The 26,638-nt window shown below is 42.9% G+C and overlaps 2 protein-coding genes across 2 annotated transcripts in view; one reads left to right on the top strand and one right to left on the bottom strand.

The window, feature by feature from the left end:
* The window catches only part of CNTNAP2 (contactin associated protein 2), a 965,530-nt gene that overhangs the window by 616,302 nt on the left and 322,590 nt on the right, over positions 1-26,638 (top strand). Inside the window, exon 10 of the mRNA XM_083407007.1 lies at positions 12,332-12,470. Within this exon, the coding sequence (XP_083263133.1) occupies positions 12,332-12,470 (139 nt within the window). The remainder of the gene's footprint in view (positions 1-12,331; positions 12,471-26,638) is intronic.
* On the bottom strand, positions 2,837-9,953 carry CFAP141 (cilia and flagella associated protein 141). The gene is made up of 4 exons (XM_083407175.1): positions 9,794-9,953; positions 6,177-6,217; positions 4,724-4,853; positions 2,837-3,076 (listed from the first exon to the last, which is right to left on the bottom strand). The coding sequence occupies exons 1-4, from the start codon at positions 9,866-9,868 to the stop codon at positions 2,975-2,977; spliced, it is 348 nt and encodes a 115-aa protein (XP_083263301.1). The 5' UTR covers positions 9,869-9,953; the 3' UTR covers positions 2,837-2,974.

Here is a 26,638-nt window from a genome sequence, read left to right as displayed (position 1 = left end):
CCAGATGAAATTTTAAGAGCTAGAACATCAATGATCACAGCAGTTCCAAAGGCTAAAATAATTTGCCATATAATGCAAATAATGCTTCCTTTCCTAAAATAGCTGTTCAACTGGTTATATTTAAATAAAGCAACGGTGGGAAACACATCAAGCAAAATTCAAAGTGAAGTGAAAACTCCTTTTGATTTCCCAGTAAAGCCAATGAATTCTGTGAACAAATCAGGGAAGCAGACAAGGCATGTACACTTTTAAGAACTGCTGCTTGTTCAGATACTTGAAACGTTATCTGGCATTTAGGAATTGGAGACAACATACTATCCCCCCCTCCCTTTGATAGACTGCACAGTATTTGTGTCCTGAATGGTTTCGATGAGGAAGTAAAGAGGGATGAGTGGTTTTTAAAATGTGGGTGGTGTTTTGACAACAATTGCCCCGCACAATTCCTATGGAGGCTAACCTTTCTTGGCTCCTGGTTCTCCAGGCAGGCTTCAAAGAAGAAGAAAAGGTTGAAATGCTATAATTATCTGGGCATAGCAATCAAGAACCGCTCCCATATCATTCGAAATGTTCTAAGTATTTCTTGATGCCTGCAGATACTCAGAGTGCCTAAGCACTCTTTGAAATTGTGTGAATTCAATTAACATGCACATATTTGGTGCTGTAAACAGCAGCTGGGGGAAGCAGCCTTGGGACTGTGGAGCAGTGCGGGGGCCTTTTTCAGCTTGCCATAAGCCAAATTTTATGTATTCTCTTGTGATTTTCTCACCATATTCTCTTGTCATTTCCTCACCCTAAATGGGGTTTCTTGGGTGAAAGCCACACGTTACTGGTGGTCAGCATGCCTGACAATTTTACTTGGGTCTCCTTCTTATATCCACCAACTCCATTTGTCAGCCCCTGGCTCATAACTATTTGTAAGTCTGGGAAAGGAAGGCGAAACGGGTAGATGAGCAGAATGTTGGGGAGCCATTATGAATTGCGGTGACATGGTTCAGCTCATAATGGCTCAGAGATGTTTATCCCCTTCGTTTCCAAAACTCCTTGTCATCTCTGTCTGAAATCTAAGTGTATGATGTTGGCCACGGGTTCTGGCTGGCCCACAAGGCTGGTTTGGATGGATGACCTTTCCTGAAGTTTAGATTTGCTATGCAGACACACAGCAGAGAAGCTCAGCTGTTGGGCAAGAGTAATCACTGTCCGCAGTGGACAATAATGTTTTCCTGCCTATGGCACCTCTGACTTGTGCTAGTTCATGCTCCACTTTCAGAGCTCTTCTGAGCAAAATTGCCTTTTATAGTCCCATATGGGGGACGTGAGGCTGTGGAGGGAGGCCCTGCTATTTTGAAAATATGACAAGCATTATCTTGGATCCTTTGTTATGAAAGAGAAAGCCTTCCGTAGAATCTATTACGCAGAATGCAGACTGTAAACATACGCTGCAATTTAATCATTATCTGGCTTTCTGCTGTGTTATCTTCTATTACATCTGCTGAAAATGGCAAAGGAATTGCAAGCAATTATTGGAGCCAATTAAATAATTTTCATTCTTATTTGCTTTTTCCACCCAGGCGAAGAACTCTGATAAACAGGGCATCTCGTGTGTGTGTGTGTGTGGATAATCTGTCCCCTTTCTCTGTGTGGAAAACATTAGATGGAAGGGGTTGAAGGAACAGAGCCAGGAGCACATACACAAGCCTGGCAAACTTCGTCATGACCGGGTTATGCAGGCCGGCTAGACAATTATGGGTTGGCCTGGTATAGCTTTAGACCACAGGTCCCTCTTGTGGTTAGAGTGTTAGTAGGACCTGGGAGAGACCAGGGTTCAAAGTCCCCACTCAGCCATGAGGCCAACTGGGTGATCTTGGACCAGTCACTATCTCTCAGCCTAACCTATTTCACAGGGTTGTTGTGAAGATAAAAAGGAGCTACCAAGTTCCTTGGAGGAAAGGTGGGGCATCTTTACAAGTATTGACACTGCCCAGAAATGGAGTGAAGCCATGTAAATTAGGGTTAAGAACTTAATTTGTTCTGGAGGTCTGTTCTTAACCTGAAACTGTCCTTAACCTGAAGCACCACTTTAGCTAATGGGGCCTCCCGCTGGCGCTGTGCAATTTCTGTTCTCATCCTGAAGCAAAGTTCTTAACCTGAGGTACTATTTCTGGGTTAGCGGAGTCTGTAACCTGAAGCATCTGTAACCCAAGGTACCACTGTACATTTAAGGTTGAAATAGAAAATGCCAAGGTATAAAGAATTCACCTTGCTGCAGGGTGAAAAGTAGTCTTATCTGAGCTTTACAACCACACCATATAGAACAGCATAAAACATGCTATCCTGTTTCTAATATTTTCCCATACAGTCTGGATGAAGGAACAGAATCTGACCCTTCAAGACTGCCTGCAAAGCACTAATTCTAATTTATTGGCACCGTAATACCTGCAATAATCACAATACGTAGAATTTGCATTTTCTGGATGGTTTAAAAACATCCTGCAATTAGTCATTACCAATTTTCAACGAAACAACAATTAGTGTTTGTTTTTTAATAAATTGCTGCAAATTGTGAAATTATTTTGCATCTTGCTTTTTCCTTTTCCTGTGTCAGACAAAGGGGAAAAACTTAGATTGTAACATAGATTCTATTCTTTATTGTCAATTAGAAGTTGTGGTGAGGATTTATAAGTGAACCTAAAAGTGCTGCTCATTTTCAAACACTCAGAACAGGCAAGCAAATTCACACATTGCATTGTTTGTGCTTAGACCAGAGTCCACTCTGATGTATAGTTGAGTTGCCCTCTATCAGAAACAAAATGTGCAACTTCCAGTGTATACCGAACCATTCGAACAAAAACTGTTTAATCTTTCCTTTCACTGCTTGCATTTGATTCTTAAACATTGAAAGAAGAAAAATGATATGAAAATATACAATATGAAAAAGCGTCAGCATATAATGGTCTGGATTGTCTGAGATAAGTGCTCACAGCCGCTCTGTGAAGAATGACTTGCCCAAGTGGTTCAATTCCAGTTGGTACTGCAGATGCTCAAAACTTAGGCGATGACGTAAAGCTGCTCGCCGAACCTGCAGGACATGGAAAAACTATTAACAACAACTCCTTTGCTGTTTCTTTTCTATTTCAACAAGGGCTGCGCTCAGTATTACTGCTTGCTACTATGGATACTGGGGCACGGGTGGCGCTGTGGTCTAAACCACAGAACCTAGGACTTGCTGATCGGAAGGTTGGCAGTTCGAATCCCCTTGATGGGGTGAGCTCCTGTTGCTCGGTCCCTGCTCCTGCCCACCTAGCAGTTTGAAAGCATGTCAAAGTGCAAGTAGATAAACAGGTACCACTCCAGCGGGAAGGTAAACGGCGTTTTTGTGCGCTGCTCTGGTTTGCCAGAAGCGGCTTAGTCATGCTGGCCACATGACCCGGAAGCTGTACGCCGGATCCCTTGGCCAATAAAGCGAGATGAGCGCCGCAACCCCAGAGTCGTCTGCGACTGGACTTAATGGTCAGGGGCACCTCTACCTTTACTATGGATACCAATTATGAGCTCCATCCAAGGAGCTGAGGTTGGCTCCATTTGCATCAGGTACAATCTGGGTGACCTGGTGTAGACAAGACTTCCACGGCCCTTTTACATTCATTCTTCCTCTTGCAACAACTTTCTTCCCTTAACTCCTTCCTTTCCATTCCCAGTTTATTTATTCATTAATTGAGATAATAATAAATATTGACCTTTTACCTCACTTTCTAATATTCCATTTCCCTTCAGAGGAGGGAGATCTTCCTTCCCCTCTGAATGCCTCTCAGTCACCTTTATTTATTTGTGGGGGTTTTTAATAAATAATTTTTATTTAAAAATATCTTAGTTTACAAAAGTAAGGGCATTGTCTCTTTTTTCAGGTCATAAAGTCTTTTCTACAAATCAGTTCCATTTTATATGAGACAATAGTGTTGTGCAGTAGCGTAGCGTGGGTTGTCAGCACCCGGGGCAAGGCAAGTAATTTGCGCCTCCCCCCCCCCCTGCACTGTCCCTCCCCCAGATAGTCCCTCGCTCTCTCTCCGCACCGCACCGCACGCCTGGCACCCTCCCCTCCACAGTGGGCGGCGACCCGGCGGCTCGGGTCGGATTCGCACAGCCAGCACTGCAGTGAGAGAGAGTGAGTGAGCCAGGTAGGAGCAGAGAGCTGCGAGTGCGAGCGCCCCCCCCCCCCCGATGTTGCGCCTGGTGCGGCCAGCCCCCCTGCACCCCCACACTACGCCACTGGTGTTGTGTACAGTATAAGGTCGGATCTAGCATGCAAGTGAGGAGCGTCTGCTGGCATTGTTACGAAGAAACAAACACTGAAAGGTGTGTTCACAAAACTAATGAGCAGGATAGCACCTGCACATTTTGCCTTGTAACCTGGATTGTGCGGGGACTAGAGATTTAATTACTACATCATGTCCGTTTTTCTGAAAGCAAGTTACCAGTGAAATGCAAACCATTCCTCTCTCCCAAGCTTTCACCTGATGCCCTTATGATATGAGCAAGGCCTTCACTATATTGCTGACATTATTTCTCAAATGCAATTGTACATGTCTGAAGGTTGTTTTCTCCCCATGAAAAGTAGGAATCAAGCCTCAGAAAACAAGCGGTCCTCTTGTTTGGACTGAGAGGATTTCCTCCTTGCTGCACCTGCCTAAAAACGGAAAGGGGGGGGGGAGTTGTCTTCAAACTTTACCATCTTCAGTTGTTTATTAGCATGGTACAGCTCCTCTTTCACTTCTGCCTGCTCCCTCTTTCTGGCCCTTTCCAGACACCTGTCTTCTTGTTTTGCCAGCTCCAGGGCCATCGCCTTGCCGCGCTCCCAGCTGCAGAAGCAGAGGCAGGACAAGTTGTGTGAGCAGCACAAACCAGTCATTGCTGTTGTATTAATTGCAGAATGAAGACATTTCCAAACTTCTTTTTGAGGGCCAGGCTACATGTTACATTAAATGCAGTACTGCATTTTAAGCAGGGCTTTTCTTCTGGCGGTATGCAACAGTACGTACCACCACCCTTGGGGGAGGGGGGAGGAGGTGAGAGGACTCTTGGACCCCATCAGAGCATCCTGCCTTCCTCCCACAGCCAGAGAAGCATTTGCCCATCTTAGGGAAGGAGGTGTGATGCTCTGGCACGATCCTGGAGCCCTGCTGCTTCCTTTCCAAAAACGGGCAGGCAAGGCCTCTTCACCTGACTCCTGACTTGTCCCTAAGAGCAGATCATGGTTTGTGGTATAAAACAAACTATAGTTAGTGAAACATGCAAGCATGTTTTGGAGATGACCAGATTTTTTTCTTTGAAACTATGATTCCTGGTTCTACTGTAACAACGTGGCAAGAATCATGAAAAACGAACCTTTGGTGAAGTCTTCCTCTTGGCTGAAAGGGAGGGTGGGGTGTGAGAGGGAGAAGTTTGCAAGCCTGTGGCTTTGTGCAGCCTCCTTGTGCATGGCTTAGTGTTGTGTGTTAATGCAGCCAGAGGTTTTTAAAGGGGGTGGAACTAACCCCACATACATCCCTCCAGCATATGTGCAAATAAACATGCGTAAATGTGTGAGCCCTATTCCTGCAATCCTCAAACCAGGAACCACTGTAGGAATGAACCATATGACAAAATGCAGAAAGTGGAGCATGAAATGAACAAAGATTTTAATAGAATGGTTTGGCTTCAACGTGATGTTTATGTTTTGTTGTATTTTAACCTGTTGTTTTTTGGAGAAATGGTATTATTGTGAGCTTCTGTATTATGAAGGGTGGTATAGAAATGTTTCACATAAACACATAATTATGTGGGGGGGGGTTGTCCTTTAGTTCATAGCTAAATGCAATGTAGTGAGCATCCATAGGAATCACACAGATGCTGGTTATGCTTTGCCATCCAGAGCAAAGGAATGGCTCTTATCTGCCGGCCACAGCCAACATCTGATGTGGCTTTCAGACCCAGCACAGAGACTGGCTTTAATCAGGCCGTTGGGTCTGGAAGGTTTTGGTGTTTATCATCAATTTGTGAGTTTTTGCCTAGCTGCATTTTCAGCTGGGTGTCAAAAGCTTTGCCACCCTGGAGGCAGCCTGTGTCATTGTTTCTTTACTGAAAAAAAGGCTTTTAGCCACTAAAGTCCACAGTTAGAAAACAGGATTTCAAAATCCATTTACCTTCGGAGCAATTTAGCATATGCTTGAGCTTTTGCTAACATCTGAAATGCAATGAAAGATAGTTAGTGCAAAGCAAAAGCAGGGCTGAAACTAGGCTTTCTGTCACTCAGGGCAAAGACCTAGTCTCTCTCTCTCTCTCTCTCTCTCTCTCTCTCTCTCTCTCACACACACACACACACACACACACACACAGAGAGAGAGAGAGAGAGAGAGAGAGAGAGACGTGCATTTGCGTACACACATACACAAGTCAATACATTTGTTCATAAAGGGCCCAAAGACAGTGGGACTTACTTCTGAGTAGTAAGGCTTCCAGTTTCTGGCTCTAAAGAATAAAATAAAATAAAAAACTCCACACGTTTGTTAAAAAATTGCCGGCTACTGAACCATTCCAATTAAAGAATTTAAAGTGGATTAGCTACATTTTCCTTCCAAATTACAAGAAGGGATGAATACAAAATGCTTTGTATGTCAGCATCACATTTCTTTCATTGTAGACTCCGTTTTTGTAGCTGATTGTATGAAGCAGTGCCCTCTTTATGTACCGTATTTTTCGCCCTATAGGACGCACTTTTTCCCCTCCAAAAATGAAGGGGAAAACTGGGTGCGTCCTATGGGGCGAATGCAGGCATCGCGGACCTCTCCGCAAACAGCGGGAGCGCTCCCGCTGCTTGCGGAGAGGTGCCTGCATGCTGAAGCCTGCGCACGCTGAGCTCAGCGCGTCCAGGCTTCGCGGACCTCTCCGCCAGCAGCGGGAGCGCTCCCGCTGCTGGCGGAGGGGTGCCTGCATGCTGAAGCCTGCGCGCGCTGAGCTCAGCGCGTCCAGGCTTCGCGGACCTCTCCGCCAGCAGCGGGAGCGCTCCCGCTGCTGGCGGAGGGGTGCCTGCATGCTGAAGCCTGCGCGCGCTGAGCTCAGCGCGTCCAGGCTTCGCGGACCTCTCCGCTAGCAGTGGGAGCCAGCACTGGGCTCCCACGGCTTGCAGAGAGCTGCCTGTTTGGGGGCTGGGGTCGGGGGAAGCTCGGGCTTCCCCAACCCCGCGCCTGGGGGGGAAATAATTTTTTTCCTTTATTTCCCCCCCAAAAAACTAGGTGCGCCTTATGGGACGGTGCGTCCTATAGGGCGAAAAATACGGTATTCACATGCTGTAAACATGCATGTTGTCCTCTAGAGCCAAACACACTGAAATATACTCAGAGTCGAGAGTGGATTTCATGCTCTTTATTCAGCTCATAGTGGTGAGGAGGAATGAAAGTCCCCCCAAAATATCTGCTTTATATACATTATTTACACAATGGGCCCCACGTGATTGGCTAATTCCAGGACTCTCCTGTAGGCCAATCAGGTTGCGGATTCACTTCCACCTGGAGCTGGACTGGGTGGCTCCTGCGGACCAATCAGACTGCTGCATTGTTCTAGGACCAATCAGAGTGCTGCATTTTGAATCCTATTGTTCTAGGACCAATCAGACTGCTACATTTTGAATCCTATTCAACTCAGTACATAACACACACACACAGAGAGAGAGAGAGAGAGAGAGAGAGAGAGAGAACACACGTAAGCAAGCAATACTCCAAAGTGCTTATCTTGTGAACTTGACATTAAAATTGTTTACACAATGGGCTGCAGAAAAGCTTCTGTTCCCCCAAAAAGGACAGGAGGTGGTGTTCTGATCTCTTCACCACTTTTAATTGATCTCTGAGACATTAAGGGAAGCAAAAGAAGAAAGCAACAAAACTTCCATTTTTCAACTTTGCTTGGAGATCAACTTCTCCAGGATTTCTCTTTTGCACACAGTTCCAAAAACAGACAGGAGGAAAGGGGAAGGAGGATTGTTTCCAGGTTTTCCTGCTTCCCTTTGCAAATTAGCATCCCTCCGATGCTCAGCAGCTCAAGATCCGCACTACCAAAGACACTCTGGTGCCGAATGTCATGGGGCAGGAGTCAGCTTCACCTGCTGAGCAGCAGCCTGAAGGAGCCAAAGGCAGAGTGACTCCCCTCTGATCAGCCTTCTTGCTCCTGGTGTGAGCCAGCTGGCTCCAGCTTTCTTAAGCAGGGTTTCCAACCTCAGTCTGTTGCTGCGAACAATGTTCGCCTGGCCAGACCTTGCTGCTTCTTGCTTCTCGTTACCTTGGACTCTCGGCTTTCTTGACCCCCCGGATAGTCCAACTACGTGAACTGAGATGCCCCTTCCCTTAGGACTGGATTGAACCTTGTATATGGACACTGCCTCTAGGCAAGGACCCCCCTGAGACTTGGCTGGTTGGCTGGCCTCTCCCGCCACTGAGCTCTGCTGAGGCTGAGCAGCACAGGACTACGACACCCAAGGACCCTTTTAGACTCTGGAGCTGGCTGCGGTCGGAGGAAGCCCCCCACAAGCTGGGAGCTTCAGTGGCTCCCCTCTAGAGACTTCGCCTGGGGCTGAGAGCCCAGCCAGCCCCCTGGCAAAAATTCGAGTTTGTACCCTGTTCCTAATGGGAGAAACAGAAGCCCTTTCTCATGCCACCCCAGGGATGCTGGCAGCTGGCTCTTTGTCGGCATTTGCAAACGTAATGCAGGAGATATGCAAGCACAGGGGGAGCCAGTGCTCTGGAGAATCTCCTCATGTGATGAGAAATATTTTCCTAGATCTTCACTATCCTGTATCCACTATTGCTTGTGGGAATGTAGTCCAATATGTCTCTCCACAGGGTCAGTCAACTGGCTAACTAGCTACTCTTATCACATCATTAGACGTTGACAGGAGACCATATTGGTGGTAAACAGATAAACAGCTCTTATCGGTGCCTGGATGGGAGAGATCCTGCAAAGACATTTATGCCAGCTTGGGAACAATGATGGAGGGAAGGTGAAATATAAATGTAAGAAAATAAAGTGTAGGCCGCACATGGTCCGTAGCCACCCACAGCTGACAAAAAAGTTGGCAAAGGCAAATGTGAGGAAAATCAGGTTCTGATCAGGCAAAAATTCTAGAACGATTTTGAAGAATGTTGAAGGAATGTTCTCAGGAGAAACTTTCAGACATCCCAGAGTTGCTATTGAATTCTAGATGAAACGAAATCCAGGATCCATTTTGAGAGTGAAAGGCTACATTCCAATACACACTGGCATGGGTGTAAATTTCATTTAATTCACTGGGACAAGTTACTTTTGAGCTGACATGCATAGGATTGGACATATTTGTGGGGATTTCGAATGAAGTTGTTTCAATATTGTTTGTTAAAAGGGGGGCATTTTATTTGTAATTTTTAAAATTCCAGTCATGTTTTAGACAGTTCTAATATCCATGAACCATCAAACTTAGCTCAGTTTTTACCTGGCATTTCCCAATAACTCGGGGCAGTTAATATTAAAATCTGCTTAATCCTGACAGCTGAATTGAAAGGCCAAAGAGGAAAGTTTTTACATTTTCCCCATGAAGCATTCAGCCTTGGACTTAGATGGAACTTATTAATCTGTGGAACTCGCTGCCACAGGTCCGTGTGTCACACTCGCATTAACCGGCAGCAATGTTCTGGGCAATATCAGCCTGAAAGTTGAGGAGTGCTCTCCTGTGCATATTCTAGAAGCCCCCTAGGCTGCCTCGCCTTGTGCTTCTGGCCAGGGCCCAAGGTCCTACCTCTTCCTCCTTCAGAAGCTGCTCGCGTGTGATGACATTGCTGCTTGTGCCGGTCTTCTCCTTGGCGGATGCCATGCTGCGGGGGGAGCAGGGAGGCAAGTGGGGAGCACCGCTCTGCGCGCTCTCTCTCCACCTACTAGCCTGGTGCTGTTTGTATCCCTGGTTGCCATGGGAGCAGACCATGCTTCCAGAACTGCCAGGCCAACACAAAGGTCCCGAATGGCAGCTGCCAGTTGCCTAGGAGAGGAAAGGGAGAAGCAGGCCCTCCTCTCGCCTTCATGTGCCCAGATCTGAGCTAACCGTAAAGGCAATTTCCGCAGTTCCTTTGGAGGAGAGGGAGTCCCTTTGTTTCTCCTCTCTCTCAACTATTCTCCAAGTGCACGTTCACATACTCCAAAGCAAATAAATTCTCCCTGGAGAGAAAAACACCAGAAATGTAGTCTTAAAAGGGGGGGGGGAGACTTTGATCATTTTTTCCTTCCCTGCATTTTCCCAGCTGCCACCCCTGTCGCTCCCATAAAGTTTCCCCTCCTCCTCTGTCCTTCTGTGTTGAGTTTCATGTGGCATTAAAGGACCTTGCAATGGATGATGTGGGGAGGGTGGGGGGAAAGGGTGGGCAACTGTGTGCCCCCCCCCCGACAAATTGCTTGCCCTGCTTTCATCATATGGAAATGCACATAAAACTAGAAAAGCAGTTACAGTCCTGCCTAATTTGTGCCATTGATTTCAATACGCCTACTCTAAGCATGGTAAAGTATGCATCCAACTTACTGAGAGAACAAATGAAATAAAATTAGAAAGCAATTTTCAAATGAGAAATTACATAAAAATGGCAAGTAGGAGCAGTCTCAAACCACAGGAAGTACCTTCAGCCCAAAGAGTGAGATGTAAACGAACAATCACCAAGCGCTTCCAGTCTCTTCATAAAAGCTGTTGTGTGGACCACAGAGTGCTCAAGTTATAGTGCCATTTTAGATTAAAATGAAAGTTGTTCCTATTATGATATATTTATTAGGCTGTATTTTATTTTTTGCATGCAAGTCATTTGTCTTTCCCCAAATATTTTTTCAAGGATAGCAAATCCAGGGAAAATTATATATCATTGAGGGTTTTATTTCATTTGTTTTGATACAGAGGAAATCTAGTATAGCTTTTTATTATTTAGAGTTGGAAATGTCTATTGAAGAGCAAAGGGTAATTTGGAATCCTTTCCTAGGAGCCTGGCATGTGCAAGGAGGGGCTCTGGAAGGGGGAAGCATTTCTCCTGGGGAAGCCAGACGGTACAAGGGGCTGCCTTCAGCCGGCCAGACCCAACGCTCAAAGAATGCCCAACGGACAAATAGTGACGGGGGGGGGTCTCTGCTAGGTAGGGTTGCCACCTTTGGTCAAGCAGGACAAAATACAGGATAGGTGGAGCAAGGACAGGTTGAGGCTTGGGACTGGGGGGCACACACACTCTCGTGACACCAAATCCTCCCCCCTCTTAGAAGGCCAGGGCCAGGGGTAGACGGCTGGCTCCCCATGCTGGCGGCAGAAGAGATGAGCAGGGCAGAGGAGAAGTCAGGTTGGGATGGCGGAGGGGGCCAAGTTGCGTCAACTGTGTGCCATGCTTGACTGGCAGGCGTCGGCTGAGAAGGAGCACCAGTGAGAGGGAAGGAAGGAGGGGGCAAGGGAGAGATGGTTGCTCCTTCCCCTTTCTCTCTGTTGTCACTTGGGCTGGGCTTCTCCTCGGCCACACCAACAGTGATGCAGCCACCATTTGGGGCCAGTTGAGCTCAAATACGAGGGACAAGGCATCCTGTTTGAAGTCCAAAAGGGACGTTGGGCACTTTTGTCCAAAAATAGGCCAATCCCATTTTTCTAGGGTTGGGTGGCAACCTCCTACTAGGGAGTGCTCCTTTGCAGGCCCATTTCAGTGGGGCACCTGCAGGGAAGGTGGGGGGTGGAGTGAGCCAGAGCCGCATCTTCAGATCAGCCAGCACTGTCTCCAGTCCAAGTCCATAAGAGCATGGGAAGCTGGTTCTTCACCTCTTTTCCTGGAGTGCACCGAACCAAAGTGTTTTAGTTGTTAGTAAACATTGATTAGTGGACAAGAGGCCATGGAACATGCTGTTCTTTTGCAGCACTTTCTGTTTTATGTAATAAAACCAAAGGGGTTCCATTACATAAATAAATGTCTCATTGTCTGTGGGTCCTGTGTTTACAGCAAGGTGCAACACTGTGAAGTTTCACACAATAAATTGTGATTTGCCAGAATAGATTTTTAATAGATATCATTGAGTTTCTGGCTTGTTTGCAATTCGAGTTAAAAGCCATGCTTGCGGTTACAGGCAATTACACCACAAAGACAATGCCCACACTTTATCGTCTTTCTTTTTTGAAAAGCCCCTTATTACCTCTCCCCCCCCCCCCCAGCATTTGATGTGCTTTGGCAAAGGAATGACAATGTATCCTATGAGCTGTAAATGCAAATGATTTTCCTGAACTTTCTGTTGAATATAACAGCAACTCTTATTTTGTCTGTTTACTTATATACAGGTTTTCTTCAGCTCTCATTCCAAGGCTGCATGCAGCTTATTCATGTCGATGATCAGCTGGTGGATTTGCATGCAGTAGAACAAGGAAAGCTGGGAAGTTTCGCCAACGTCAGCATTGATATGTGCGCCATTATTGATCGGTAAGTTTAGAGCATGGAGTGACGTGGTGGGTGAGGCAGCGTGAAATGGATGTGGCAGGAGACAGGAGCAAGTTGCTTTGAAAACTCCCAGCCCGTTTTTCTGCATTTAACTTCTGGTGTGTTTCAACAACCATCAGAAGACCTCTCCTCTTTAGCAGTAACTCCTAAGGGGCGGGTGTGATGGTGAGATGGGATTCCTGTGAATCATACAGTTGGAAGTCTCTCAAACAACAGAGATGAGCAATTCTTAGAGGCTTACTCTTTTTCTCCAAATGAACAGATGAGCTGGCTAGTATGGGCATACAAGATTAAAATACAGAGTACAGTGATACCTCGGGTTAAGAACTTAATTCGTTCTGGAGGTCCCTTCTTAACCTGAAACTGTTCTTAACCTGAGGTACCACTTTAGCTAATGGGGCCTCCTGCTGCCGCCACGCAATTTCTGTTCTCATCCTGAAGCAAAGTTCTTAACCCGATGTACTATTTCTGGGTTAGCGGAGTCTGTAACCTGAAGCGTCTGGAACCTGAAGCGTCTGGAACCCGAGGTACCATTGTATCTGCTTTTGAAAAAGATTAGAATCTGCTTTCCTTGTTCAGTATACATCTTTAGCACAAGAAGCAATTTTGCCCCCCCCCCCCCGGTGGATTTTCTGAACTTGAGGTCTAGTCTGCTGTGAAAGAGCAGTCCGTTGGAATGGAGCTATTATATGATCATCCCTGAGAGAGCCAGGTTCCTGTGTGAGCTATAATAGGTGCTGTTTTCCCCTCATAAAAGCATTCATTTATTCACTAACATTTTCATTGTTAACATAAGAGTAGGGAATACATTTTAAAATTGTATACCATTGTCATTACCCCTGTTTAAAACATCTCTCCTTCTTGCTTATTATAAATACTGAGAAAGTGCCAAGGCAGAATAGACGTCAGTGTTAATAATAGAATCCTGGAATGGTAGAGCTGGAATGCACCCAAGGGCCATCTAGTCCAACCCCCTGCAATACAGGAATCTCAGCTAAAGCATCCCTGGCAGGTGGCCATCCAGCCTCTGCTTGCAAACCTCCAAGGAAGGAGAGACCACAGCCACCTGAGGAAGAAGGTGCCACCATTAATAAATACAGTGGAACCTCAAGTTGTGGACGTCCTGGAGGCACGTCTGCAACTTGAAGAGTTCGCATCCAGAAGCGCCGTGTCTGCACTTGCGCACAGTGTGATTTTGCGCTTCTGCACATGCGCGAGTGGCGAAACTCAGAAGTAATCCATTCTGGTACTTCTGGGTTGCCGCAGGACACAAGACGAAAACGCAACCTGAAGCGGATGTAACTTGAGGTATGACTGTAGTAGATATTGATAAATAGTATAAGTTGACATATTTTAATATTTAATTGTTTATGTTTCTAATTGTTTTATTTTTTTCTACTGATAATTTTAATATTTTTTATAATTTGCTTAGACATTTTATTACAATAAAGGTCTCTCTGTGTGTGTAACATTACATGTCTCTGCAGTGCAAATAGCTGTGCCCTTTCTTTGCGCTATGAGTATGTTGGGGTTAGTATACATGATGTGGCTTCACTTTCCTCAGCCAGGAGCAGCTCTCTGCAAATCGGACTTCTTTGCCATAAACAGAAGTTGCATAACATTGTGTATGTTACTGCAGGCGCAACTGAAGACAGAAAAACACATTTTCCTTGCCATGGGCTGCCTCCCCCAAATATTGCTGCCCCCTTTGGCCATTCTCTCCCTGGTCACAATCAGGCACACTTATGCATTTTATCATGTGGGTCTGCTGCCCCATCTGCATCGTTGGCTGTCACTAGTGGGTGAGAGAAAACACAGACTGTGGTGATGTCATATGGCTTTAAAAAAAATAATCAGTAATGACCCATTGCTTTAGGAATCACTTACAAAGTTTAGCACCATCCCTCCTCTAACTACATAGGGTGGGGAGGGAGGAGATGGCAACATGGCAAATCCTTTTTCAGCTGTGTCAAGCATAATTCCTCTCCAAAGATTGTTCTGTGTGTTGTGAATGAGTTAGCTGACCTGTTTTTATCACTGAACTTTTTAGCTCTGAGGGGGGAAAGGAGGCCCCCCGGTCATGTGCTTTGTTCCTTAGGAGATGGCAGTTTCTACAGGTTTCAATACACCAAGGAATACAATGACACTTGTGTTCTGCTGTGCAGTTGATGTGATCTGGTCATTTATGAAAGGCTTGTTTTTTCCAAGTGTCCGGGATGGGGAGTCTCACCCACCTACCAATATATGAATAGCAGGAATTGGTTGTTTTCAGACCAGCACTTTGACATTTTTGTTTTCACCTTAATAATTGCAGTGCAATCTGCACTTTTAAAAACAGGTTATTAGGAGGACACCAGGAGTTTGGGGAGTGGGTGGGGTGGAAGTCCTATGAAGGGAGCCATGGACTTCAAACTGCCGGCACTTGGGGACACCTGGGAGCAAAACAAGCCACAGCCAAGCTGTTCTAGGCTAGAAGGTTATCTCTGTGCTTTATGTTAAGCAACATTCCCTGGTGAAAGTTTTTGCTTAGGCAAAATATCTGAGGAATTCTGAGGGAAGAAAAAGTGCTCTGATGAATGCATTTTTTCAGTAGGAGTCTTCACGTGCCCTCTTGGGTTATCTTGTTGGGGTGGGAAGGCATTGTAAGGCAGCATCCCAATTCATGGCTGCAGTTAGAGGGGACCCGGGTCACTGTGAAGAACTGAGAAGACAGATATGCTGTGGGAGGAAAAATAACTTCCGAAGTCACAGGTGTTTTTGATTATGCAGAGAGAAATCCTGTTTTCCTTTCACGTCTGCAACATGAGTCGACTCACCTAGAAGCCTCGGAGTTGCCAGAGCAATTGGTGTGCTGCCTGGCATGTGACAGTACAGATCCCTGTACATCTTTCCTTATCGTTGACAAACTGGGTTTGTTGTTGTAGTCCAGATGGCGTAGTTGTACATTAGGATTGTCACACAGCACATTGCACAGGAATTATTATTCACAACTAATTTATCCCAGAAGCCTGCAGAAACTGGTTGGCTGCACTTGGCTTCCTCAAAGCAGCGTGTGCATGGATTTTCATCACTGGGAAAGCATGACATGATGCTAGAAAGGATTTTGAAACCTCCCATCCAATTTGTTATTATAGATTATGTTTAACATATGTCAATTTTAATGAAAATGTGACAGTGTGGTTTAAAGACATGCTAAGTACCAGAGATGTGCAAATAGAATGAAGCTGCCCTGAGTTATAACTGTTCCTGAAACTCTTTGCCAGTGGTGGGCAGAAGCTTTTGATTTTTTCCTTATCACAAGCAGATATTAGCGTGTCCCGCACTTTCTCTGTTTCATGAATGCAGCAGGCAAGGTAAGCCCGGCTCTGTTTTTTCCTGGGATATGACCTGTGGATACTGCACTGTATACCGCTGGGCACCGGAGTCAAGCATTTGACTGACACAACTACGCAAGCCTTGCATTTCCAGGGCTGCCTCATTGCTAGTCAGAAAAGGAATCCAGTAAAGAAGCTATGGAAATATAGTGCCCATGAGACTGAGCTCTGGGCCAGGAAGTATCGTCTATAAAATCATTTGCCTTTGGCAAGCTGGCCTTTCTCAGCCGGAGTCTCTAAAGTGATGCACATATAATAGAATAACACTGACCTTCCATACAGAATAGTTGTTCATTATATTTGAAGTAATAAATGTGCATTGCTTTGGAAATTAAAAAATGTTATTTTTAAGCTATGTGTTATAAGAAAACCATGCTTCTCAATGCATTACAAGCTGCATGCTGCTCAGCATGCTGAGAAGCTGGGATCCCTGAGGAGTCGGGGACGGTGCCTGTCTAGCTGTTGGACTCCCTTCAGCAGCTTTTTCAAGCTAATGATAGTATGATTATCTAAGGATTCATCAGGGCTGGAGTCAGAAGCGAGATAGTAGCAAACACAGATAACCAACTAATCCTGTCCTCCAGTTTCTCATTGGTTTTCTTCTGCCACAAAAGAGGCTTCTGTTATGTACTGAAGTTCTCACCCTGGGCCAGCAGGGGGATACTGTAGATAGTTTTCACTCAGGTCCACATATGCAAATAAGGAATTGAAAGTGACGTTCAGTGATTGGATAGTTACAGAAAGTTGTTACTGTTGCGTTGTAGTGGAGCTCTATATAAGCAGCCTGGCTGAACCCTTCAGTTCAGTTCTGTTCTGGCCTGTGAATAAACAAGAGCTGTTTGAAGAATCGCTGTGCCGTCTGATATGTTCACCCACAACTTAACAGCTTCCATTTTCCTTCCTTGGCCAAAGTGTCCTTTAGTATTTCCTTAAAATCTCAATATGTGTCTGGCTGAACTGGGGGGGGGGTGATGTGAGGGTTTTTCTTTTAATTAAAGCTCTCTCTATTATTATCTATTTTGCTTTATTGCAGATGTTTACTGTCATATGTAGTTTAAATAGCAAAACATTTTGGCTTCCACCTTCCTCAGCTGCTCTAATATAAATGCTCCTGCCAGCTTTGTGGGTGTTCAGAAGGGATTCATTTGCTGACACTCAGTGATGTTGGTTGGCATCCCCTGAGATGAGGCCAGGGGTTGCTAAGGTGCCCATTATGCAATCCAGAATTTCTCCCTGTCAGTTTTATTATAGCTGTATGTAAAAAGTGTGGGGACACGGGTGGCACTGTGGTCTAAACCACTGAGCCTCTTGGGCTTGCCGATCGGAAGGTCCACAGTTCGAATCGCCACAATGGGGTGAGCTCCCGTTGCTCGGTCCCTGCTCCTGCCAACCTAGCAGTTCAAAAGCACACCAGTGCAAGTAGATAAATAGGTACCACTCCGGTGGGAAGGTAAACGGCTCTGGTTCACCAGAAGCGGCTTAGTCATGCTGGCCACATGACCCGGAAGCTGTACGCTGGCTCCCTTGGCCAATAAAGCGAGATGAGCACCGCAACCCCAGAGTCAGCCACGACTGGACCTAATGGTCAGGGGTCCTTTACCTTTTTATGTAAAAAGGACAGTTAGCATAAATATATAGTACACCTTACAAGATTTCTTAACCCAACAAGTTCAGTAACAAAGTAAAGTAACAGGTTCAGTAACAGAATGATATACATAAGGAAAGAAATTTCAAAAACACAATAGTGTTCTGTTCATGTGACTAAATTCACCAGTAAATGAACTGAATAATAAAAAAGTGAAGAAAGAAATTAGAGGTTGATAAGTCCCCCACCCACACTTGCTTCTGAAACAACATACAGCAGGACTGCATATTCTGTTTTATCATTCCAATCATGAATAACCCCCTTTTCTGCATGAACAAATCATATTGTTGACCTCCTTTATTTTTTATAAAGTTTTTGAGTTTGACCATATAGGCCCAAATATCAGATTCTTAATCAGCAGTCCCCAATAGAGAGTGGGTTATTTGTTTCTGTTAATAACTGATTGGTATGCAGGATACTGCCAGGAAATGAGTGGTCATTTCCCTCTGTTACAGAACCAAAAATAAATAATAAAGTGCCAATAATGAGTTATTATTCATAATGAGTTATTATTCCGATTTCAGTTACTATTTGTCCTCAGTAATTCCTGATTTTAGGACCTGTCCAAAATAGATGCTACTTCATTCCACATCCCCAACGAATATATACCATGTTCATAAATATTTGACTTAATCTTCTTGGTTTTAGGTGTCATCTAAGAGCAGTTAAAAAAAAGATTAAGATTAATATAAGCCGCAAACTATGGAATATACTTCTACATCCATTTCTATGTTGTCTGTGTTGTCCATGTAATTCCCACCCCACCCCCATTTCTATGGAGGTGTCTAATGTTATCTAAGTCTAAGATAATTGGGCTCCAATTTAGCTGGCTGCTTAGTTAATCATATTTCAAATCTTGCACAGACTCTATGTGAGATACAGCTTACAGTAATAGAGTTTACAAAATATTTAATTTGAAAATACTATAATACAGAGATGTGAACGTTACTGGTCTCACTAATAATCTATCTATAATGTTTTATTAATCCATTATATGCAGATTCCTGATCTCAGTTAAATTAGGATCTTCCCAAATGTGTATATTTCCTAATAAGTGCTTATCAACCAGCCGCTTATTATAATTAACTGCTGCGCAGGGAGATATACATACATGAAATTTTGAATAAATCATTGAATTAAGGGTTGGGTTGAATATGAGACATGTTCTCTCTGCTACAGCACCAGAATAAATATTTGAATAGATAGTTACTGTTCCTCCAATCTAATGGCTTTATTTTGAGTAGAACATCAAGTTAGAGGGTTCAACATTACTGCTTTCTTATATTTTATAAAGCTAGGGTAAACTATGTCCCCATTCTCTATTAGTTGAAATAAAGGTTTAGCTTTGATTCCTGCTTTTTCTTCAGACCGTAAGAAATCTTGGGTAAATTTTTGCCATTTTGCCAATATTGAAGAATTTAATTATGAAGAGATGTTTAAAAATTAAAAGTGGACTCAAGATAAAACATACCCTGAAATCTTCCCATCCAGGAGCATTCAAATTGCCACCACCTATCAAGATCTTTTGAAACTTCTTTCCATAGTTTGTCATGATTAAAATTTACAAGATTTTCTAATTTTCATAGAATCATAGAGTTGGAAGAGACCACAAGGGCCATCGAGTCCAACCCCCTGCCAAGCAGGAAACACCATCAGAGCACTCCTGACATATGGTTGTCAAGCCTCTGCTTAAAGACCTCCAAAGAAGGAGACTCCACCACACTCCTTGGCAGCAAATTCCACTGTCGAACAGCTCTTACTGTCAGGAAGTTCTTCCTAATGTTTAGGTGGAATCTTCTTTCTTGTAGTTTGGATCCATTGTTCCGTGTCCGCTTCTCTGGAGCAGCAGAAAACAACCTTTCTCCCTCCTCTATGTGACATCCTTTTATATATTTGAACATGGCTATCATATCACCCCTTAACCTCCTCTTCTCCAGGCTAAACATGCCCAGCTCCCTTAGCCGTTCCTCATAAGGCATCGTTTCCAGGCCTTTGAAGTCATCTAAATTCCTGAACACAATATTGGCTTATCTTTTCAAGAAATTCAAGTGGTTTTGCTTATTATATCCTTTTCTCTCCCCCCACCCCCAATTGAAACTCATCCTTTTGGATTTTTATAGATTGACCTTGTATCCAGAAATGAAACCAAAAACAACAAGTATTCTGATAATGATACCAAAGGGTGGGTTTTTTTTCCAGGATTTTAGTATATGTGCTGCCCGAGGGAGCACAAGTTTTTTTTTTGCTGGATTGTTGTTGTTTAGTCATTTAGTCGTGTCCGATTCTTCGTGATCCCATGGACCAGAGCACGCCAGGCACTCCTGTCTTCCACTGCCTCCCGCAGTTTGGTCAGACTCATGTTTGTGGCTTCGAGAACACTGTCCAACCATCTCATCCTCTGTCGTCCCGTTCTCCTTGTGCCCTCCATCTTTCCCAACATCAGGGTCTTTTCCAGGGAGTCTTCTCTTCTCATGAGGTGGCCAAAGTACTGGAGCCTCAGCTTCACGATCTGTCCTTCCAGTGACCACTCAGGGCTGATTTCCTTAAGAATGGATGTGTTTGATCTTCTTGCAGTCCATGGGACTCTCAAAAGTCTCCTCCAAGCACCATAATTCAAAAGCATCAATTCTTCTTTATGGTCTTCTTTATGGTCCAGCTCTCACTTCCATACATCACTACTGGGAAAACCATAGCTTTAACTATACGGACCTTTGTTGGCAAGGTGATGTCTCTGCTTTTTAAGATGCTGTCTACTTTTGCCATCGCCTTTCTCCCAAGGAGCAGGCCTCTTTTAATTTTGTGACTGCTGTCACCATCTGCAGTGATCATGGAGCCCAAGAAAGTAAAATCTCTCACTGCCTCCATTTCTTCCCCTTCTATTTGCCAGGAGGTGATGGGAACAGTGGCCATGATCTTCGTTTTTTTGATGTTGAGCTTCAGACCATATTTTGCGCTCTCCTCTTTCACCCTCATTAAAAGGTTGCTCTTCACTTCCCTCTTCACTTTCTGCCATCAAGGTTGTGTCATCTGCATATCTGAGGTTGTTGATATTTCTTCCGGGGATCTTAATTCCGGCTTGGGATTCATCCAGCCCAGCCTTTCGCATGATGAATTCTGCATATAAGTTAAATAAGCAGGGAGACAATATACAGCCTTGTCATATTCCTTTCCCAATTTTGTTTTTTTTATTTATTTTTTTTATAATAATATTTTATTAAGTTTTACAAACAGGCATAAGACAACACCTCACAACAAAAAAGAAAAAACAACAAAAAAATAGATACTGCAACACACAAACACAAAACAGCAAAGTGCAACAAAGAAAATAAACATTTTAAAAAACAATTTTTGTCTCCTTGTATTCTTTACATTAACTTGTTTCTCCGACTTCCCCAGACCTTCCTTCTCTGTATTCCAAATCAAATATTCTGTCTGCAAATTCTTTCCCTCTATCATATTTTGATTTTCTAATACTCTTAGAGTCTAGTAGGTAGTTGCATTTCCTTAAGTCTGACAAAATATTGAGTCTTTCTCTAATCACTTTTTCCCAAATACCCATTCGCCCTCAATCCGATGTCATCAAACGTTCATTATCTTATAATGTTTCTGTAAATAGTCCTTGAATTTTCTCCAGTCTTCCTTCACCGTCTCTTCTCCCTGGTCTCTGATTCTGCCGGTCATTTCTGCCAACTCCATATGGTCAATAACTTTCATCTGCCATTCTTCCAGTGTGGGTAGCTGTTGAGTCTTCCAATACTGTGCGATGAGTATTCTTGCTGCTGCTGTAGCATACATGAAAAATGTCCTGTCCTTCTTGTGCACCTGTTGGTTAACCATACCCAGGAGAAAGGCTTCTGGTTTCTTCGGGAATGTGTATTTGAACACTTTTTTCAACTCATTATATATCATCTCCCAGAATGCCTTTATCCTTGGGCATGTCCACCAAAGGTGAAAGAATGTACCTTCAACCTCTTGACATTTCCAACATTTATTATCAGGTAAGTGATAGATTTTTGCAAGCTTGACTAGTGTCATGTACCACCTGTATATCATTTTCATAATATTCTCTCTTAAAGCATTAGATGCCGTAAATTTCATACCAGTGGTCCATAACTTTTCCCAGTCGGCGAACATTATGTTATGACCCAAGTCTTGGGCCCACTTAACCATCACTGATTTCACTTCCTCATCTTGTGTGTTCCATTTCAACAGCAAGTTATACATTCTTGACAAAATCTTAGTTTTGGGTTCTAACAGTTCTGTTTCCAATTTTGATTTTTCCACCTGGAAGCCAATTTTTCTATCCATTTTAAAAGCCTCCATTATTTGATGATAATGAAGCCAATCTCAGACCTTGCTTTTTAATTTATCAAAACTCTGTAGTTTCAATTTGTCACCGTCTTGCTCTAAAATCTCCCAATATTTTGGCCAATTGGCCTCCATATTGAGTTTTTTTAGTGCTTTTGCTTCCATTGGAGACAACCACCTTGGAGTCTTGTTTTCAAGCAAATCTTTATACCTCATCCAAACTTTAAACAATGCATTTCTAACAATGTGAATTTTAAACATTTTATGCACTTTGACCATAGATATGCATGCCAACCAAAAGCATTATTAAATCCTTCTAAATCCAGTATGGCAGTGTTTTCAAGAAGTAGCCATTCTTTTAACCAGCAAAAAGCTGCTGCTTCATAGTAAAGTTTCAGATCTGGCAGGGTTAATATTTTAAATTTTATCCTTGGCTTTTTGCCCTGCCAGACGAATCTAGATATGTCTTTTTGCCACTTCTTGAAACAGTCAGTTTTGTCTATAATCTGCAACATCTGAAATAGAAACAACATTCTTGGCAATACATTCATCTTTATCATAGCAATGCGACCCATTAGCGAGAGTTTCAAATTAGACCATATTTCTAGATCTTTCTTTATCTCCGACCAACATTTATCGTAGTTATCTTTATATAAATTCTCATTTTTAGCAGTCATAGTAATTCCCAGGTATTTCACTTTTTTCACTACTGTCAATCCTGTCTCATTCTGAAACCTTTCTTTCTCAATTTCTGTTAAATTCTTTGTCAAAACCTTGGTTTTTGTTTTGTTTAATTTAAACCCTGCCAATCGACCAAACTCTTGAATCAATTCTAAGACTCTTTTCACACTGGATTCTGGCTCCTGCAATGTCAAAACTAGGTCATCTGCAAATGCTCTTAATTTATATTGTTTAGTTCCGACCTGTATCCCTCTAACCAATTGGTCCTTTCTAATCATATTCAGCAACACCTCCAGGACTGATATAAAAAGCAAAGGGGAAATTGGGCAACCTTGTCGTGTTCCTTTCTCTATTCTGAACTCCTCAGTTATTACATTGTTTACAATTAGTTTAGCTTTTTGTTCAGAATAGATTGCACTTATACCATTTTCAAATTCTTGGCCTACCCCCATACCTTGGAGATTCTTCTTCATGAAGCTCCAAGAAATATTGTCAAAGGCCTTCTCCGCATCCACAAATATCAAAACTGCTTTTGTATTTATTTTTTCCTCTAGAAATTCCAATATATCTATTATATTCCTCACATTGTCAGATAGATGTCTTCCTGGGAGAAAACCTGCTTGATCTTTATGAATCTCCTCTATTAATATTTTCTTGAATCTTCTAGCCAAAATGTCTGCAAAGATTTTGTAATCCACATTAAGCAACGATATTGGGCGGTAGTTTTTAAGTTGATGTTTTTCGGTCTCTATCTTTGGTATAAGTGTGACAAAAGCTTCTTTCCACGTTTCTGGTGCTTTTTTCCCCTGAAGTATTTCATTACAAACATCTTTCAACGGCTGAATTAACCAGTCTTTCAATACTTTGTAGTATTTGGCAGTCAGTCCGTCCGGTCCTGGAGACTTGCCTAGTTGCATATTCTGAATGGCACTCTCAATTTCTTGATCTGTTATCCTATAGCTCAGTTTCAATCTGCTTTCTTGGGATATTTTCGGTAGCCCATTCTCTTTCAAAAATTCCTCTATATCTGCTTCATTCTGGGGTTGCTGAGAGTAAAGCTGTTTAAAATATTTTTGAAAGGCAGTCCTTATTTCCACTGGGTTCTGTATAATTCTTCCTTCCACTTCCAAATTTGTTATCGTGTTCTGTTTTTGTCTTTTCTTTATTTGCCATGCCAATAACATTCCACATTTGTTTGCTGATTCAAAAGTCCGTTGTCTAATTTGCCTTATTTTCCATTCAATTTCTTGATTTATCATTTGCATATATTCAACTTGATACAACTTAATTCTCTTAAAATTTCCTGTGATTTTGGTCTTACTCTTAATCTCTTTTCTCCCTCATTAATTTTTTCTAAAATCTTTTCTCTTTTTTCCTTTTGTAATCTCTTCTTAAGCGTATTCTGTTGAATCAGAAACCCCCTCATAACAGCTTTACTTGCGTCCCATACAGTTCTTTTCTCCACCGTAGTATTCAAATTTATCTCAAAATAGTCCTTCAGGGTTTTCTGGGCCTTCTTAGTTGTTTCCTCATCTCTAAGCAGAGTGTCATTCATCCTCCATCTAAAGGAACCGGTTGGTAGTAAATTCATTACCATCTTGACAGCATTATGGTCGGAACAAGTCTTTGGGCAGATTTCCACTTTTTTTGTCTTCGGTGCCAGTCCTCTGGTAATCCATATTTGGTCGATTCTTGTCCAGGTCATTTTGGCTTCAGAGAAGAAGGTACCCTCTTTTCCTAGGGGGTTTTTAGTTCTCCAAATATCCACCAAATCCAGGTTATCAGTCAATTCAAAAAAGGTTTTCGGTAGTCTCCCATCTTTGGTGACTACCTGTCGTTGTGACTTGTCCATATTTGATGAAACTACTCCATTCATGTCTCCCATCAAAATCACATTGTACTCCAAATAGTCCATCAATGTCTCATGCAACTTCTTGAAAAACTCGGATTTTCCATCATTAGGTGCATACACACCTACTATCAAGTATTTTTGTCCATGGTATTGAATTTCAATTGCCAAATATCTCCCTTGTTCGTCTTTAAACATAAACTTTGGTGAGAGGCTCTCTTTAGCATAAATTACTACCCCTCTTTTTTTAACTTTGTCAGATGAGATAAATTCTTGACCCAGTCTTTTATTAATTAAAATTTTCCTATGGAGCCTTGTCACATGTGTTTCTTGTAGACAAATTAAATCCAATTGTTCTTTTTTTAAAATATGAAAGATCGATTTCCTCCTTCGAACCGAGTTAAGACCATTACAGTTCCAACTTAAAATTTGCAGAGACATGGTGAATTTATTCTGTTATGTTCCTCCAGATGCTCCCAACGTCTTATCTTTATCTGTCGAGTCCGGTGGTGTCTTTTTCTTCCGAGTCCTCTTCGGTTTTGCTCCTGTCACGTCTTCACTCCCTTCCTCTGATGATTCCGATGGGTCTGTTACTTTTACCGTTCCCTTCTGTAGGTCCTCCTCGTAGGTTTCTAGGAATATGTTCTTGTCCTCCACTGATTTTATCTTTATCTTTCTTCCCTTGATACTGAAAGAGATCCCTTCCGGAAATTCCCACCTAAAGATGATATTGTTTTTTCTTAGTTGAATAACCAAGTTCTTATAATTTGACCTAAGGTCCAAAAGAAATTTTGGAATATCTTTAAAAATCTCAACTTTGGATTGATTAATTACCAAAGGTTTTTGAAAATGTAGTCCAAGAACCTTATCTCTTTCTTCTTTGGTTCTAAACGTAACCAAACAGTCTCTAATTTTGATCCTTTTGCTTGTTCTTCCCAATCGGAAGGCACTCAAGATCTTAAATTCCTCTTTCTCGGGTTCCAAATTCCAAAATTTCTCAAATTCTTGTGTGAGAAGGTCCCGCAGGCTTCCTTCCTCAATTTCTGGGACGTTTCTGATTCTCCGATTCGTTTGTCTATCTTTCAGTTCCAGCATAGAGAATCTTGCTCTATATTCCTCTAGTTGCTTTTTCATCGGTGGTAATTTCTCCTCTGTAGCTACTGCAGCTCCCCTTGCCTACTCAGCAATTTTTCTTGTCTCAGCCGATGCTTCCAATAATTCCTTAATTGAAGCTGTATTTTGCTTTATATTTGCAGAATTTTGTTCTATCTTTTGGAAGGCCTCTGTTACTCCTTTATTTGTTTCTGCGACCTGGCTTTTTATTTCCTCAACTTGTCTTTTAGTATCTGCCACTTCTTCTGTCAATTTGTCTAATGATCCCTGTACCCTTGCAAATCCTGCTGTAATAAGGTCTTCTGTCCCAGACATTCCTTTTACTTTAGGTATAACAGAGGCACTTCCTGTAGGTTCTGGGAAGGATCCCCTCCTTCCCATGTGAAAAGATTTACCAGATCTTGTTGTTTTGTCTTGAAATTGCTGTACTTTCCCTCTTTCCTCTGCCATAAGCCAACTGTTTCAAGGTTACTCTGCAGCTGTAACTTATTATCAGCTCCAAGGTAAACAGTGGAAATTTTTCTCAGTTATTTTGTAGCTCTGTAACAGTTTCAGTAGCCACCAGGGGGACCTAGCAGATGTTACAGCTGAAGGGATAATATGTCTCCCACTCTCCTTTCACAGCAAACTTGTATCAGTAATATTCCCTCACAGTGTCCACAGCTCACAACTCCACATCCAGTTCTCCAATCCTTATAAAAAGTCCCTTTAAGCACTTCCACAGTCCACAAAACTTCACTTTCAAATTTGACAGGTCAGGACCGGGAGTCCAGGCAGTGAACTTTAATCTTACTGAGCTTCTTTCAACGCAGGCAAAAAAGATTTTAAACTCTCCCCCCTCTTTCCCTGCTTCCCGAGGGGGGGAACTTCTCTCCAAAGACTTCAGATTTCAACCCTTTCAAGCCTTATTTTTGTAGGGTTTTTAGTCCTCACGTCTTTGCTTTCCAATATTTACAGGCGGAAGGCTGACTTCCTGTTTAAACCTTTCCGCTTCGGTATCCAATTACGTTATTTATTTAAGTCCAATTTAAATCCAATTACGTCTCAATTCTTGCTTAATTTCATAAGATCCTTTAAAGTATTTGTATTTTTCCTACTCACGGATCCTTCTTTTTAGTCCAAATTGCACAGGAAAAAGTTGAGTGCTGCTCCAATCACAGCTGCGCGACATCACTCCGAA

This window comes from Podarcis tiliguerta, assembly GCF_965153285.1.
Source record: "Podarcis tiliguerta genome assembly, chromosome: 12".
Lineage (NCBI taxonomy): Eukaryota > Metazoa > Chordata > Lepidosauria > Squamata > Lacertidae > Podarcis > Podarcis tiliguerta.
This window is presented reverse-complemented; position numbering and strand designations above follow the sequence as displayed.

Bases quoted from the DNA above. Each gene is read 5' to 3' on its own strand.
- CFAP141 (XM_083407175.1), bottom strand. From the start codon at position 9,868: ATGGCATCCGCCAAGGAGAAGACCGGCACAAGCAGCAATGTCATCACA. The intron at 4,854-6,176 runs GTAAATGGATTT...CTGCTTCTGCAG, and splicing joins TATGCTAAATTGCTCCGAAG to CTGGGAGCGCGGCAAGGCGA. The intron at 3,077-4,723 runs GTAAAGTTTGAA...CATGTCCTGCAG, and splicing joins CTAATAAACAACTGAAGATG to GTTCGGCGAGCAGCTTTACG.